The sequence below is a fragment of the Coccinella septempunctata genome, chromosome 2 (genome assembly GCF_907165205.1).
Source record: "Coccinella septempunctata chromosome 2, icCocSept1.1, whole genome shotgun sequence".
Taxonomy (NCBI): Eukaryota; Metazoa; Arthropoda; class Insecta; order Coleoptera; family Coccinellidae; genus Coccinella; species Coccinella septempunctata.
The window spans coordinates 21601403-21617243 of record NC_058190.1 but is presented as its reverse complement, the minus strand read 5'-3'; the positions used below and the strand labels follow the sequence as shown (position 1 = coordinate 21617243).

Here is a 15841-nt window from a genome sequence, read left to right as displayed (position 1 = left end):
CGACAGGATGACGGAAGATCGATGGGCAAAATGGGCAAAGGATGGAAGACCAAATTCACGGAGACCCCCCGGCCGACCTCCGAAGAGATGGCACGAAAGCTGGACATCTGTTTCCCAGGAGGCTGAATAGTGGAAGAAACAAGACTAAGTCTTAAGAAAAGAGAAAGAAGAAGAAGAAGACTTTTCATATCAACTGACTGAACCGGAAGACATAGATTTTTGACTGTTCTGACATTGTTCGGAACATAATTAGTTTCTTCATTTTTTCCGCGTATTATACTCTTTTCGAATCTGTCTCCTTAGAGGTAATACTGTTTGTCCATTTTATCTTCAGTGCTTCACAAGGTCCGGTCGCACCAATTTCATCTGCTAACTTGGCGTCGATCATAGTAATGGTGGAAGCTTCGTCGAAAAGTGCATATGTTAGAACTTTTCCTTTAGGACCAGTGAGTTCAACGAGGGCTATCCTTAAAAGAACTTCGTTCTTCTCTCTTCCCTTGATGTGGTGATTGACTCGCTCTTCCAAATAAGAATTTCTTTCTGGTTCTTTATGAAGTAAAGGATTGTGTTTCAAGAGACAACCATTCACGTCGCACTTCTTTTTACTTTTACAGAATTTTGTATGATGGGAGGACGAAAGGCAGGTAAAACATACTTTGTTTTCTCTGGCCCAATTCCAACGATTATCGATTTCAATTTTCCTGAAGGAATTGCATTTTTCAACCTTATGTCCGTCTTTCTTGCAATATTTACATTTATAAACTGTTTTCTCCTGTTGGATAGATGTAGAACACACATATTTCTTCCTTTTCTCTTGATCATGTTCTGGTACAACATACATGACAGCTTCGCTAGTTTCAGCTAACCATTGAGAGAACTCCATTATAGAAACCTTCTTGAGTTCTTTTTTCAGCTCCACAACTTTCCTCCCCCATTCCAATTTCAGGTTCGGACTTAGTTTTCTCACGATATAACACAGTAACTGAGGATTTGAGGAGTACCTACTCCTCGCAGTTGAGGCTTTGGATAGTTACTGTTAAATTTTGAACTTTATTTGAGAAATCCAAAACAGTGTCTAATTTTTCTTCTTTCATATCAGGAATTTTTCTCACAGAGTCAATGAGATCTTGAATAATAACTTCTGGTCTACCATATCTCATCTCAAGGGTCTCAATTATTCTGTCTACTTCTTGTGTGAATGTTAGTAGAGCACTTACAAATTCTTTAGCCTTACCTTTGAGGCTTTTTTGTAACCGTACCATGTTTTCTGCTGTTGAAAATCCGCAAATCTTAGTAGTTTCTCTGAATTGATGAATGAAGTTCATCCACTCCCCTGGTTCTCCGGAAAATACTGGAAGTTCTTTGCTGAAAGATTGTCGAGCCATAAATTGTTTTATCGTCAGCTCTTCCGCCATATTTTCAGGATTATTAGAATATTTAGGTTTTTGAGAATTAACTACATATTTGTGTTCTGGATTGGGATCGTACGTATTCACCCATTTTTCTACAAAAGACGACTTGCTGGCCACAGATTTTATTTCTTCGTCGTATGAGAGATCGCTAGAGGTTCTATATTTCAGTTGTGCCATTTTGAATTCAGTTTCTTTATCCAATAATTTCTTTTCGATTTCTGCCAATTTCCGTTCTCTTTCGAGTTCTATTTCTAATAGCTGACATCTTTGGGATTTGCTACTCGAAACTTTGCTGCTTTTCCGGGTTGTAACTGACTTGTTTTGGGAGGTCCCATCCATTTCTTTTTCGGACCTTATGATAACTCCTTTTTCATTTTCATTTCTCCTGACGTTGTCAAAGTCAGATTTTTCATATCCATATCTACTTGTAGGTCAACCTTTATTATTTCGTTGGCTTCTTCTTACAGGTAAGGAATTCGCAGATTTGTTCTCCATAAAGCCGTTCTTTTTGCCCGAAGGACCACTAATGTAATGACCGTCTGTTATTTAGATTTTTTATAATTTTAGGAGGAAAAGTTTTCGTGTCTGGACAAGAGTTTTATTTTTTGACAATCCATCTTTTTTTTAATATACACACTCGATTCTAACATAAATCATAGCAACAAATAACTTACTTACAATAAAATTGAAAGTTCGTAGTAACAGATGGACAAATCCGATCAGCGCAAATCAAGACCAATCGAGGACTTTTAAGAAGACCAGCAGTTAAAATTGCTGTAATCGGAGTGGAGAATGTTGCGAAAAATTCGTCATGATTTCGATAGAAATATAAATCTAGCCCTGGATGACAGCGACAGTAGTGGAAAAATAATTATTGTTTCTGTTAATGTCATTTTTTCTCTCTTAAAAAGTAAATTATAGACCATTCAAGAATGATTGACATCTCGGGTGGCTGTGGAAAATCGAATATAAGTTGGTAATAGCCCATAAGTTGAGATTTTGTATTGCGGAATTCATATTGGTATTGTGAATAAACATTGATCTATAGACCCATTATATGTGGATCTATGCACTTACCGATGGTTATTTGAATTTTGTACAGATGTTTATGCTCTTAATTTAATCGTATAAATTGGAAACACAATTGTGGCAATTTTGAATGCTGATTATTATGCTGCAAATCTGAATATCTCTTATTTTCATATACTTTTCTAGGTTATATTAATATATTCCCGTTCTGTGATGGAAAATACAGAAATTTTTAAATATCTTTTGTGACCAGATATTTAGCTGCGCCTGGACCACAGATTACAGAGTAGGCCTGGACTTTCAAGACCTACTAGGATGTCGATCATTCTTGAATGGACTATAGATGCTTGGAGCTCTAGTTCAATACACGTGCTAAATTTAGAGTATCCAGCAGAATCGCGCCAAATCTGGCAGTTCGTTCAAGAAATATAGTTTTTGAATTTAACGCGACGTCAAGAACTAGTAGCACAGCTTGTGCATTGGCAGATTTGAGATACAATTTGAACATTTCAAACAGTTCTTAACCATTGAGAGTGTTACTTTTACTGCTGTTTTTGATATCAATACCACTTCAGAAAGTTCCTTTTAATTTAAGTAAAAGCCACCAAGGTGTTTTGTTATTTTTCACTTAATAATGCTCCGATTATTTCCTTTTGAAGTTTCTCCTTGATTATAAACTAGCTACAGCTCTTGTACAGCTGTTAATGCCCTTAATTCAATCGAATAAATTGAAAACACAATTGTGTCAATTTTGAATGCTGATTAATATGCTGCAAATCTGAATATTTCTTATTTTCATATACTTTTCTAGGTTATATTAATATACAGTTCTGTGATTGAAAGTACAGAAATTTTTAAAGATTTTTTGTGACCAGATATTAGGCTGCACCTGGACTTTCAAGACCTACTGTGATGTCAATCATTCTTGAATGGACTATATATTCTGACGACCAGAGGACTTTTTATTCCTTTGACCGGTTCTGACGACGAACAGTTCTCCTCTATTGTTCCATAAAGAAAAGCAGTTTTTATGTCAAATTTCTTAACTTCGTAATCTTTTTGCACTGATATGGCCATTATCATTCGTAATGAACTGATATTTACTACTGGACTAAATACTTCTTCATAATCAATGCCTTTTTGTTGTTGACAATCTTTAACTACAAGTCTTGCCTTGTAGGTGCCGTCATCTTTTATTTTAAATACCCACTTGCTTGTCAGTAATAGTTGCCTTAAGCCAGACACGCTTTTCGGATGGAAAGCTTGGTAGAACAAGCGTATAGTTTTTTCTGGAAGGGCATGCCGGAAGGAGAAATCAGACAACATGGCGTAGGCTTTGCCATTAGAAACGACCTGGTCGCAAAACTAACCGAAAATCCAGATGGCATGTCAGAACGTATAATGATCCTACGCTTTCCTGCAGCAAATAAATAACACGTTTGTGAACATCATTGCAGTATACGCACCCACTTTGAACTCCTCTGACAACTTGAAGGACACTTTCCTCGTTGCTTCATCAAGTAAAATTCAAAACGGGAACGGAGTTATTCTCCTTGGAGACTTCAACACCAAAGTAGATGTCAAGACTCAGAACTGTGGCCAGGAATAAAAGGAAAACACGGCACAGACAGCATCGATTCGAACAGAGAACGTCTGCTGGCTCTTTGTGCAGAACACAATTTGTGTATAACGAACACCTATTTCATTACGGAACCCAATTCAAGGGGGACCTGGCGCAACCCGCGCTTGGGGCATTGGCATACTCTCGACTATGTAATCGTGAGAAGAAAAGATCTCAAAGAGGTGTTGGTCACTAAACACAGAGATGAAGATCTCAATGCTCCCAAAATACCACCGCAGGCCAAAGTTACTGAGAGGGCGCCTTCAAATCTCTAAACTACAAAACCCTTCTACAACAGAAAGAATCACAGCTACCGTCAAAGAGTGTCTAACACCACCGGATTATAACGACGACATTGAGAGTCATTGGCTCCGCTTCAAATCATCTCTTTCAAATATAGCCAAAGAAATACCGGGCACAGAACGCTCCTGAAAATCCCCAGACTGGTTCGCCGACAACGAAACTCATATCGCACCCCTTTTGGAGACAAAACAAAAAAGAGATGAAAACAGCTATTAACAATCCTGGCGATGTTGCAGCCCAAAAAAGTTTTATAAACATAAAACGCGAGGTCCGTCAAGAAATAAGAAAAATCAGGATAGCTGGTGGAGAGAAAAAGCTAGGGAAATTCAAGCTTACGCCGATAACCATGACTACAGGCGTTTTTTTCGAAGATATTGGAAGTGTTTATGGTCCAAGCAGAAAAGCTAACTCTCCTATAAGAGATGCTCATGGAGCTGTCCTAACTGAAAAATTCTCGGATGGAAGGGGCCTTACTCCCAGTTCTTGAATCAAAATAACGACTCGGATTTATCCATTTTAGATCGACCCCCCGCGTATATTCCGATGACATCGCTTGATGACGAAATCTCAATGTCGGAAATGATAAGTGCAATAAAAGATATGAAAAATAATAACCTAGTCTAGACGGCCTTCCAGCGGAGATATTCAAGGCCCTGGATGAAGACATAGTCAATAGTCTCCTAACACTATTCCTCAAGATCTGCGAACAAGGAGAAGAGCCAAAAGACTTCAGAGCTTTCAGAGCTTTAGTTATCAACCTCTATAAGAACAAAGGCGATACGTCAAATTGCAAAAATTACAAGGGCATATCGTTGCTTAGTGTGGCCGGTAAAATTCTCTCGAAGATTGGTGTGTTTCTTGACACTTTTTCCTCAATTTTGGCGAATAATAAATTAAAGTCCGATAATGACATGCGGCAGAAATTTCTAAAAACTTCAGTTTCGTCCGCTCTCAAGTCATCTAGCAGCTGAGTATCATTTCTTCCTTTGAGAAAAGAATCCACCAAGGTTGTTCGTCTCCTCCTTTGGCGTAGTTCTTTCATTTGAGAGAGTACCTATTGCTATAGATTCAGTAGAAATTGCAATTTTGGATAATGAGGGCTAGTTTTCGAACGTTTGAAAACATTTCAAAACGTTTTGAAACGTTCGAAAACAATGCTCGTTTGGTATAAATGCACCTTTAGACAAATAATGCACATCAGATGTTTCCACAAAATTTCAAATGCAGAAGTCTTGCAGCGAGCGAGTTGTACAACAATTGAAACCCAAGTAACGAGGGCCCGACTCAGATGGAGCGGCCACATTCTGAGGCAAGCTTCCCAAAATAGCTCTATATGGCGAATTCACAGAGGGAGCTCGGAAACCTGGAGGCCAGTATTAGTAATAGTAATAGTATTTATTGATTCCAGATAATTACAAAGTTTGTAAAAATGGAACATGTCAAAGCCAAATATACAATATCATTGATTTTTTACGAAATTCTTTGAACTCACAAATAGCATATGGTTCACAATTCAAGATTAAGGCGTACAAAGATTTTGTGAATTTGGAAGGGCATGAAAGTTTTCTAATCTGAGAGGGCAATATATTGAATAAAGATATTGAAGTACATTCAACACTTTTACCTCTTAATGAGGTCTTGTGGGATGGAACTGAATATGGAAACATTCTTCTGGTAGCATTCTGGTTTCTATGTAACTCAAAATAGCGGCTATGATTGCGGAAGAAAATCAGTAATCTATACCGGGTGTCCCAGAGCTTTTAGGCCAGCAGATATCTCAGTTACCTGCGGAAAAAAAAAATTGAAAAAAATACTTGTCGTAGGAGACCATACGCTCTTTCATGCAGCATAGCAAAATCCACCCCCTGACAAACAACCCCTGAGAAACAACCCCTAACTTTCGTTTTTCAAATGGCACCCCCATGTTTGTTTGGCTTCAACTGACAGCTCTTTTTAATTCTCAATCAATGATATATCATTATATGTAGTTGTAAAGATAGTCACTCGATAAAATTGAATTCGTTAGTGGGTACTGTTAATTGGACTGATCAAATTAGTCCACATTGTAGAGACAAGAAAAAGTGGATGTTGAAAAAAAAAGAGACAATAAAATGTTAGAACTTTTTGTGCTTTGTTTTCATTCATTCATTGCTGTATCCCGTTACCGGGAATAATTCTACAAAAAGAAGAAGAAGAAAAAAAAAAAAAAAATTCGAACAGACTTGTAATTCCTTAGTGCTAGTTGCGACTGTGTGTCCTCCTGTGACTAAAGAGACCCAACCGTGACCTGCAGATCCTTCCACACTCAGGGCATGGATAGTCACCAACCAGATCTGGCCGCTTGTTTTATTCCTACGGTATCGGTATCTTTAGTATAATGTTGCAGTAACAATACAGCTGAGCGTATAAATTCGTATTTCATTTGTATTTTTATTTTCCATAATTCTGCATGCCATTCTAGCTACCATGATACATCATTGAATGAGAAATGAAAAAAACTGTAAGTTGAAGCACAACAAACATGGGGGTGCCATTTGAAAAACAAAAGTTAGGGGTGGTTTCTCGGGGGTTGTTTCTCAGGGGGTGGATTTTGCTATGCTGCATGAAAGAGCGTATGGTCTCCTACGACAAGTATATTTTTCTCTAAAGCCCAGATTGAGCATAGTTCTTAAAGCTCTCTTTTGAACTATGAATAAATTACCAACATGGGAAGAGTTACCCCAAAAAATTATCCCATAGGACATAATTGACTGGAAATTAGAGTAATATATAATCTTCATTAGGTCAAAATCAATCTGATCCCTTAACATAAAGAGCATATAACAAATGGAGTTGAGCCTACATCTAAGTTGTTCAGTATGAGGTCCCCACTTCAGGTCTCTATCTAAAACAAGTCCCAAAAATACAACACTATGTTTGACCACAACATTGCTATTAGCAATATTCACTGATGAAGGATGGTTCAGCTTGGATTATTTTTCAGTGTGGAAGAAAACACACTGTGTCTTGTCAATATTTAAGATAAGATTGTGATCTTGAAACCAATCACCCACAGACTTCAAAACATTGTTCGAGTCCACAACAGCTGACACTACATCCGAAGATTTTAGCAAATAGTTGGTGTCATCAGCAATCATCCTCATAGAATACTTAGCTGAGACTTTTGCCTTAGGTAACTTGTTGATGTAGATGATAAAAAAAAAGGTCCCGGAATACTTCCCTGAGGAACGCCCATCTTAAGCGGTTTGAGGATATACTGCATCAATCCCTAAAATCAGTTAATGCCAATCATAACTCGGAACAACTAGCGTTAGATAGATCACAGTGGAGGTCTTTGGTCCACAGTTTATTTATATATTATTTAAAGGGTGTTTCAAATTGCGCGGTTTTTTTTAAGAATAAATAAAATATAGATGGCGCACTGAATTCGTCTGGTCATTTTGACATTTAAAAAGTGTGATGTATGACATTTATAAAAATGGCTTCGTACAACAACGCGTTCAAATTGTTAAATTATTTTATTAAAATCAGCGTACTGTGAAAAGTGTTTTTATTTTAATTTTATGGTTTACATAATCGTCCATCTGAAAGCACTGTTGGTCGAATTATTAAAAAATTTCAAGAGACCGATTCGGTGATAATCGAATTTTTGTTGCCTGAATTAATAAATATTGATCTAGAGGACATTTGCTTTCAACAGGATGGCGCTACACCTCATATTGCAAATGACACAATTGATTTGATACCGTTGGACTACTTTCTTTGGGGTTATGTGGAAAGCCAGGTCTATAAGAATAATCCACAATCAACTCCTGAACTAAAGGATGAAATTATTCGTGTCATTTGTGATATAGAGCCTCAATTATGTCAAAATTATCATTGAAAATGTTAACAAAAGAGTGGACGTCTGTAGAGCTGCAAGAGGAGGACATTTGTCACATATTATTTTTGGTACATAAATGTCATAAATGATACTTCAATTACCTATAAAATGTTTTTGAAAATTAATGCGAATTATGTGTTTTATTTACTCTTAAAAAAAAACCGCGTAATTTGAAACACCCTTTATTTATTAACGGTACATGACCTTTTCAACAAGAAAAAAATACAAAAAAAATAAATACAAAACAATTCAGCATAACACAAAAGAGAGTAGACGAAGTGTTAATGCAAGTGTTCATACATATATAAATATATCAAAAACAGAATGAAAATATAAGAGCAACAATACAAATGAATTCAAAATATTACAGCCTTATCAGGTCATCATCCACCACCTTCAGAAACCGTCATGGAGACCAAACATTCTGAGGTTTCTACCCAAAATTTTATGGGACACACTATCGAACGCCTTCGCAAGATCAGTGTAAACAACTCCGACCTGTTTGTGATTTTCCAAAGCCTCAAGAACAAACTGAGCAAAAACCAGGAGATTGGTTTCAACGCTTCTATCCCGGAAAAATCCATGCGGTTCAGAAATAATTTTATCATATATTCTCGATTTTATTTGCCCATGAATCATTGATTCAAATAACTTAGGGATTACGCTGAGTATCTGTCATGTATCTGTCATTGCGCATCACGCAATATTTCATACATCTGGAACTAAAACATTCTTCCATTCATTCATGATGTAGACCTGTATGTATATTGATGGTAGTCGAATAAATTATTGATGCAGTAATATTGGTTGTAATTTAAAAAGTAATAATTCAAGAACTGAAAACATTACATTTGGCGACGAAGATTGTGTTGAAAAAGAACCTTGTGATCAATAAAAATGCCGAATAACGCCAGTGAAAATCATCCAAACCTAGTGAACGCATTAGGACAATTACGTGAGTTCCATTTAAATATTTCAGATTGGAATATATATATAAAGCAAGACTTTTGAATTATTTCAACGCAACTGAGATTAACGATGAAAATAAAAAGAGGGCAATTTTATTAAATATGGTTGACGAAGAAACATACAAATTGATTTTCAACATTTGTAGCCCAGATTTGCCTGAAAGGAAGACGTTTAAAGAAATAATCGAATTTATGGATGGACATTTTGTTTCACAAAAATCTGTTCTTGCTGAAAGATACAAGTTTTATGGAGCAAAAATGAAAGTCAGTGAATCCATCAAGGAATGGTCAGCCAAGAGTACTTGGTTTAGCGGTTCCATGCGAATTCAGATCAGAACACAACGTAACTTTGCGAGATAAATTCATTTGTGGATTGGAGAAAGGTTTTCTATTGGACCGGTTATTGGAAGAAAAACCCTGTCACTTTCACTTTTGAAGAAGCAATTTCGGTGGCTGAGGGCAAAATGGCCGCCCATCAAAGTTTTCAAATTGGTCACGTGAAACAAGAGGACTTCAATCATTTACGACAGTCGAGAGGAGGACAAGCCTGAAGCAGGCATCTGGAAAATCGTCAGCGATTACAGCCAGCGCAACAGAGGGAGCGGAAACAGAAGTGTACATGTTGTGGAAAAGAAGGACATCAGAAAGATAAGTGTTCAAACATTATATTTGCAATCTTTGTAAAAAGCAAGGGAATTTAAGACAAGTTTGTTTCGAAAATAACAGGGATGATCAGTTTCAACAAAATTATTTAGAAGAAGATTTGTTGAAAAATGACGAAGTTTCTTTATAAGATGATTTAACATTATATACATACAGTCAATAGTTCAAAAATAGGTTGTAATAGATTCCAGATCAGTGTTGTCATTATGGATAAGGAATTGACTTTTTAAATAGATACTGGAGCAAGTATTTCTGCTATATCGAATGAATATTTCATAGAAAATTTTAAAAAAGTAGAATTGAAACCATGTGATAAGTATTTATATTTCTATAATGGTGCGAATGTTAGACTAATAGGAATTTTAGAAGTAGATGTTTTATATAAAAATGTTACGAATAAATTGAATCTATTTGTTCTGGAAAACGGTGGACCACCTATATTAGGACGTGATTTTCTCAATATGTATAATATTGGCTTTTCTGATATCAATTATGTTGAAAATGTGAGCGATAAATTGAAAAAGATTTTGAATGAGAATGAAGTGATATTTTCAAAAGAGTTAGGAAAATTTAACGGTGGTGAAGCTTCCATAGCTTTGAATGATCATAATGTCGAACCAAAATTTTTTAAAGCAAGACCTATTCCATTCGCTATAAAACAAAAGGTAGAAGATGAAATTGATAGATTGGTTTCTTTAGGTATTGTGACTCACACAAACTATAGTAGATGGGAAACACCAGTAATGCCAGTTTTGAAGAAGGATGGTTCAATAAGGCTCTGTGGAGATTACAAAGTCACGGTTAATCCCCACATAAGAATTGATCAGTACCCTATCCCTCGCATTGAAGAATTGTTTTGCAAGCTACAGGGAGGTGTTCATTTCTCGAAACTAGATTTGTCTCAAGAATATCAACAAATTTGCATAGATGAACCATCTCAAGAGCTTCTTACAATATCAACTCACAAAGGATTATTCAAGTATAACCGATTAAACTACGGAGTAGCATCAGCGCCAGCAGAATTCCAGAAAATCATGGACTTTGTGCTGGGTGGTATGGAAGATGTAGTTGTTTTCCTAGATGACATACTAATAACGGGTAAGGATGAACAGGAACATTTGGAAAGATTAGAACAAGTTTTAAAAAACTTAATGAAGTGGGTTTTAGATTGAGTTTAGATAAATGTTCATTTTTTCAAGATGAGATAGAATACTTAGGATATGTTATCAATAAAGAAGGGTTGCATACGAGTACAAATAAAACGTTAGCTGTGATGAATGCGCCTAGGCCGATTAATATAAGTACTCTGAAATCATTTTTAGGAACGGTTAACTATTACGCTAAATTTGTGAAGAATATTTCAACAATATTGTATGCCTTTTATAATTTGCTGAGGAAAAATAGAACCTGGCAATGGACCAATGAATGTGAACTTGCTTTCAAAAAATTAAGAGTATTCTTTCGTCGGCACAGGTTCTAGTTCATTTCAACCCAGAACTTGAATTGAAACTTACTGTAGATGCTAGTTCTTATGGTATCGGGGCCGTTCTAAGCCATATTTTCCCTTCTGGAGTAGAGAAACCCATCGCATATGCTTCAAGTACACTAAATTGTAGTGAACAGAAGTATTCTCAAATTGAACGCGAGGCTCTGGCCGTAATTTTCGGAGTTTCGAAATTTCACCAGTATCTTTTCGCAAAAAAATTCAAATTGGTAACTGACCACAAACCCTTATTGGCAATATTTGGTCATACGGTCATAATAAACAAATACCTCAATTTTCTGCCCATAGGATGCGTAGATGGGCAGTCATATTATCCAATTATCAGTATGAAATTCAATTTGTGGAATCAGAGAAAAATAGTGCTGATTGCTTATCAAGGCTACCAATTCAATATAAATCAGATTCTGTTGAGGACAAAGATATAAATTATTGCTAAAATTTTTCAGAGAGTAGGGAAATAAGAGTAGATTATAAATTAATTAAAGCAGAAATGAAGAAAGATAGGGTTTTGCAGAAGGTAATAGAATTCATGATAAAAGGATGGCCTAAACATTGTTCAGATGCAGAAATTCAATCATACTTCAATAGAAGATTCGAATTCGGTACGTCGGATGATTGCTTATTTTGGAATCATAGAATAGTTATTCCTAAAAGGTTGAAACATTCCGTGCTAAAACAGTTTCATGAAACACACCAAGGTATTGTGAAAATGAAGGCTTTGGCCAGATCTTATTTTTGGAGTCCAGGCCTTGATAGTGATATTGAGAAAATAAGAAAGGAATATATTGTTTGTTCGAAGATTAGTAATGACCCTCCAAAAATTCCCTTAAATCACTGGGAAATACCTAATGGAACTTGGGATAGGCTTCACGTTGATTATTTGGGACCTTTAAAAGAAAGTTAATCATATAACTAGCCCTCCATACAACCCAAGTTCGAATGGGGCCGCTGAAAACACGGTAAAACCGAGGTTAAAACTGTAAAGAATGCTCTTAAGACGGTTCTTCTCGAAAACCTGCTGCGGAATGCGACATGATACTTGAACGTTTCTTGTTTGACTATAGAAATACTCCACACTGCACTACTGGTGTTACACCAGCCAACTTAATGTTTGGCAGAAAGCTTAAAAAAAGGTTTGATCCTCTATTGCCTGAAGTCAAAAGTAATTCATTTCAAGATGAAAATATAACAAAGAAAGTAAAACATGAACAACAAAAACAGAAATTATATTATAAGGGAAATAGAAATGTAGCTTTCGATATGGAAGAGGTAGTTTTAGTCAAAGATTATAGAAATCAAAATTTTATATCTTGGATTAAGGGTAGAATTTCGAAGGAAATTGATAAATGTACTTACTTGATAGAAATAAGAGAGTTACAAAAAGTTTGGAAGAGACATACTAATCAAATGAAGAAGCTAAATAGGTCCTAACATAATTTATCCAAACACAGATGCACAAAATACTGTAGAACATAATAGTAAACCAGATGAAATTAATGTACATGAAGTTAATAATCGTGAATTAAGGGTGAGGAATTTAAGACAAAATATTAAACCTCCTGATAGATTAGTATATGACCATCATGGTTCTCATGTTGTAGTACGTATAAGACTTAAATAATGTTGACAATATAATGAATTGTAATATTTCTTTCAGTTCAAGAATTAAAAGATAAAGTATATATTATTTTTTATAACATGGGGATTGTGAAATATTTAGACTTATGTTATAGAATTAATGATTAAGAATTAGGAATTGTTTAGACTTATGTTAGTGAATTTAAGGGGAAGATGATGTCATGTATTGTCATTGCGAATCACGCAATATTTCATACATCTGGAACTACGACATTCTTCCATTCATTCATGATGTAGACCTGTATGTATAATGATGGTAGTCGAATAATAAGTCGAATAGTAATATGGGTTGTAATTAAAAAAGTCATCATTCAAGAACTGAAAACATTACAGTATCGTTATCGGTCTGTAATTGGAAACGTCCTCCTTGGATCCCGACTTAAAAATAGGTTTGATGAATCCAGTTTTCCAAATATCCGGAAAAACACCATCACTTAAGGACCTATTGAATAATATCTGAAGTGGTAGAGCAATGAATTCTTTGCATTTCTTCAAAAACAAGACCGGAATATTATCAGGTCCAGGACACTTGTTTATGTCGAGAGATTCAATACCGTGCAACATCTGTTCAACATGAATCATCGTGAAAGAAATAGTGTTATCATTATCTCGAAATGCACCATCAGTGGCGTCGCAGGAAATGTTGTCGTTATACTGTTTATAAATCGATTGGAAAAATCCTGCGAAAGCATCAGCTATCTCCTTCTCGCTACGACATTCGTTACCCTCGTGCAACATAATATTGGGTAAACAATTATCCCTTTTCTGGGCATTCACAAAGTTTCAAAATTTTTTAGGATATCTTTCTTAATAAATTCTTCAATTTCCCTGATAAAACTGTTATAACATTCATTATTTGATTTTTTACACTGTGACCTGAGGCTACAAAATTGAAGATAATCATCCCATGTATTCGAAATTTTGAAATTCTTATGTGCTAATTTCTTTTTAAAAACAAGATCCTTCAATTCACCCGAAAAGCATTTGGGGAAATGCTTATGTCTGATTGCAATTTTTGGAACAAATTTTTCAATGGCATGATATAAATTAGTGTAAAAAACATCCACCTGAGAGCTGACGCTTTCGTCCGCTGCCTTGAGCTCCGCTGACCAATCTATGCTCGACAAGCGCCCATTCAGACCTTCATAATCTGCAGCCTTGAAATTGAAAGTAATAATTTCTTGTATTTTCCTAAAGTTTTGACCAGTAGGAATTACAAAGGCTAGTGCTGGATGAATGTCCAACCTCGAAAGGACATCAAATGCAGCATCAACCAACAGTGATTCATAACTTGAAAATACTAAATCTAACATTTTACCCCCGACATTTAACACAGAACTGTTCTGGTGAAGATTAAGAAAATTAAAGGACTCAAGTAGAATCTGAGAACGCTGACACAAACCTGACTCAACAGACAAATTCGACTGGCCACTAGGCCACACACTATTAGGTAGATTGTAGTCACCAATAATGAATACTCCTTCTGGTTCTAACTCTTCAACCGTAGCCGCGATGTTAGCACAGTGATTTTCATAGTAAAACACAGCCATCCGAGGGGGTATATAGACCATCACGAACAAGAACTTCTGGCATCCGATCGTCACAACCACCAATAAATCTTCCACGGACACTTGCACCCGCGTCACGTACTGCACAGATAAATTTTTCCGCACAGCAACCAGACAACCACCACCTCCTCTCTTATCGCTGGTTAACCCTTAATAACCTGAGTTATGATCACTATTCTAATTGAATAAATATTCTTTATAGAGTGTACAAGACAAAAACAACTCAATTTCTGTTTGAAAATTGTATAGTTTTTGTTTGAGAAAAATGGTGTTTCATATATGTAACGCTAATAGCTACAGTTACGGAGAAATAAAATAGATTTGCCAGTGAAATTTGCGTTACATATGTGTAACACTAGGTTATTATGGGTTAAAGAAGAACGATCATTCCTGCAGATATTATAGCCCCTCAGCTGCAGCTCCAGGTCACCAATTGAGTCATCCAACCAAGTTTTAGTCATCAGAATAACATCGTATGAGGAGACATATACATTTTGCATAAGATTAGAGAACTTTGTACGCAAACTTCTCACATTCTGATAGTAAACACTCAAGTGATCGGACGCTAATGCTCCAGTTGCTCGCTTGTAGGTGGTCGACGATTTTTTGAGAGGGAAACAATCTTTGGTGTACCTCGAATATAACGGATTGTTATGTCTTCTTCACCATTGGATTTCCTGTTCTCAGCTCCCGATGTAACTGCGACATATAATATCTCTGCTTCAACGTTAGATCAGCCTTCAGCCTGACTTGCCCTAACTTATTTTTGTTCCGCAAAATCTTGAGTGCGTCCTCGGAATCCCCCAAGACAACCTTAACAGACATCAGGTCTTCATCCTTTTTCATGCCGACACGCATGGTTCTGATGACTTTCATTTCTGGGAACACTTTAGATATAATATCCTGAACCACTTTCTTTGAATCCTGTGTCGACTAACTACAGGTTTTGATCTTCCCAGGAAAATATGGTGTATTCTGAATCGTATAAGAACAGGTCATGGACGTTGCAATAGTATGCTTTTCAGATTCATTCATTTATTGCTGTATCCCGTTACCGGGAATGAATCTACAAAAAGACCAAAAAGGGAAAGAACAGAAGGCGCGAACAAACTTATAATATGATTCATAAAATTATCAACTTCTAATAGGAATGTCTGAGAATTACCATTGAATTTCGGAAGTAAATCTCCAAAATATTTGACCGTATTGAGATCTACGATTACTGTGTTTGCACTAGCTGAATTTCCTGTAG

General features: G+C 36.1%; 1 protein-coding gene across 1 annotated transcript; it reads right to left on the bottom strand.

The window, feature by feature from the left end:
* Nucleotides 1-274: 274 nt before the first annotated feature.
* On the bottom strand, nt 275-883 carry LOC123307054. Its single transcript, XM_044889257.1, has one exon. It carries the CDS (start codon nt 881-883, stop codon nt 275-277), a length of 609 nt encoding a protein of 202 aa, XP_044745192.1.
* Nucleotides 884-15841: the final 14958 nt, after the last annotated feature.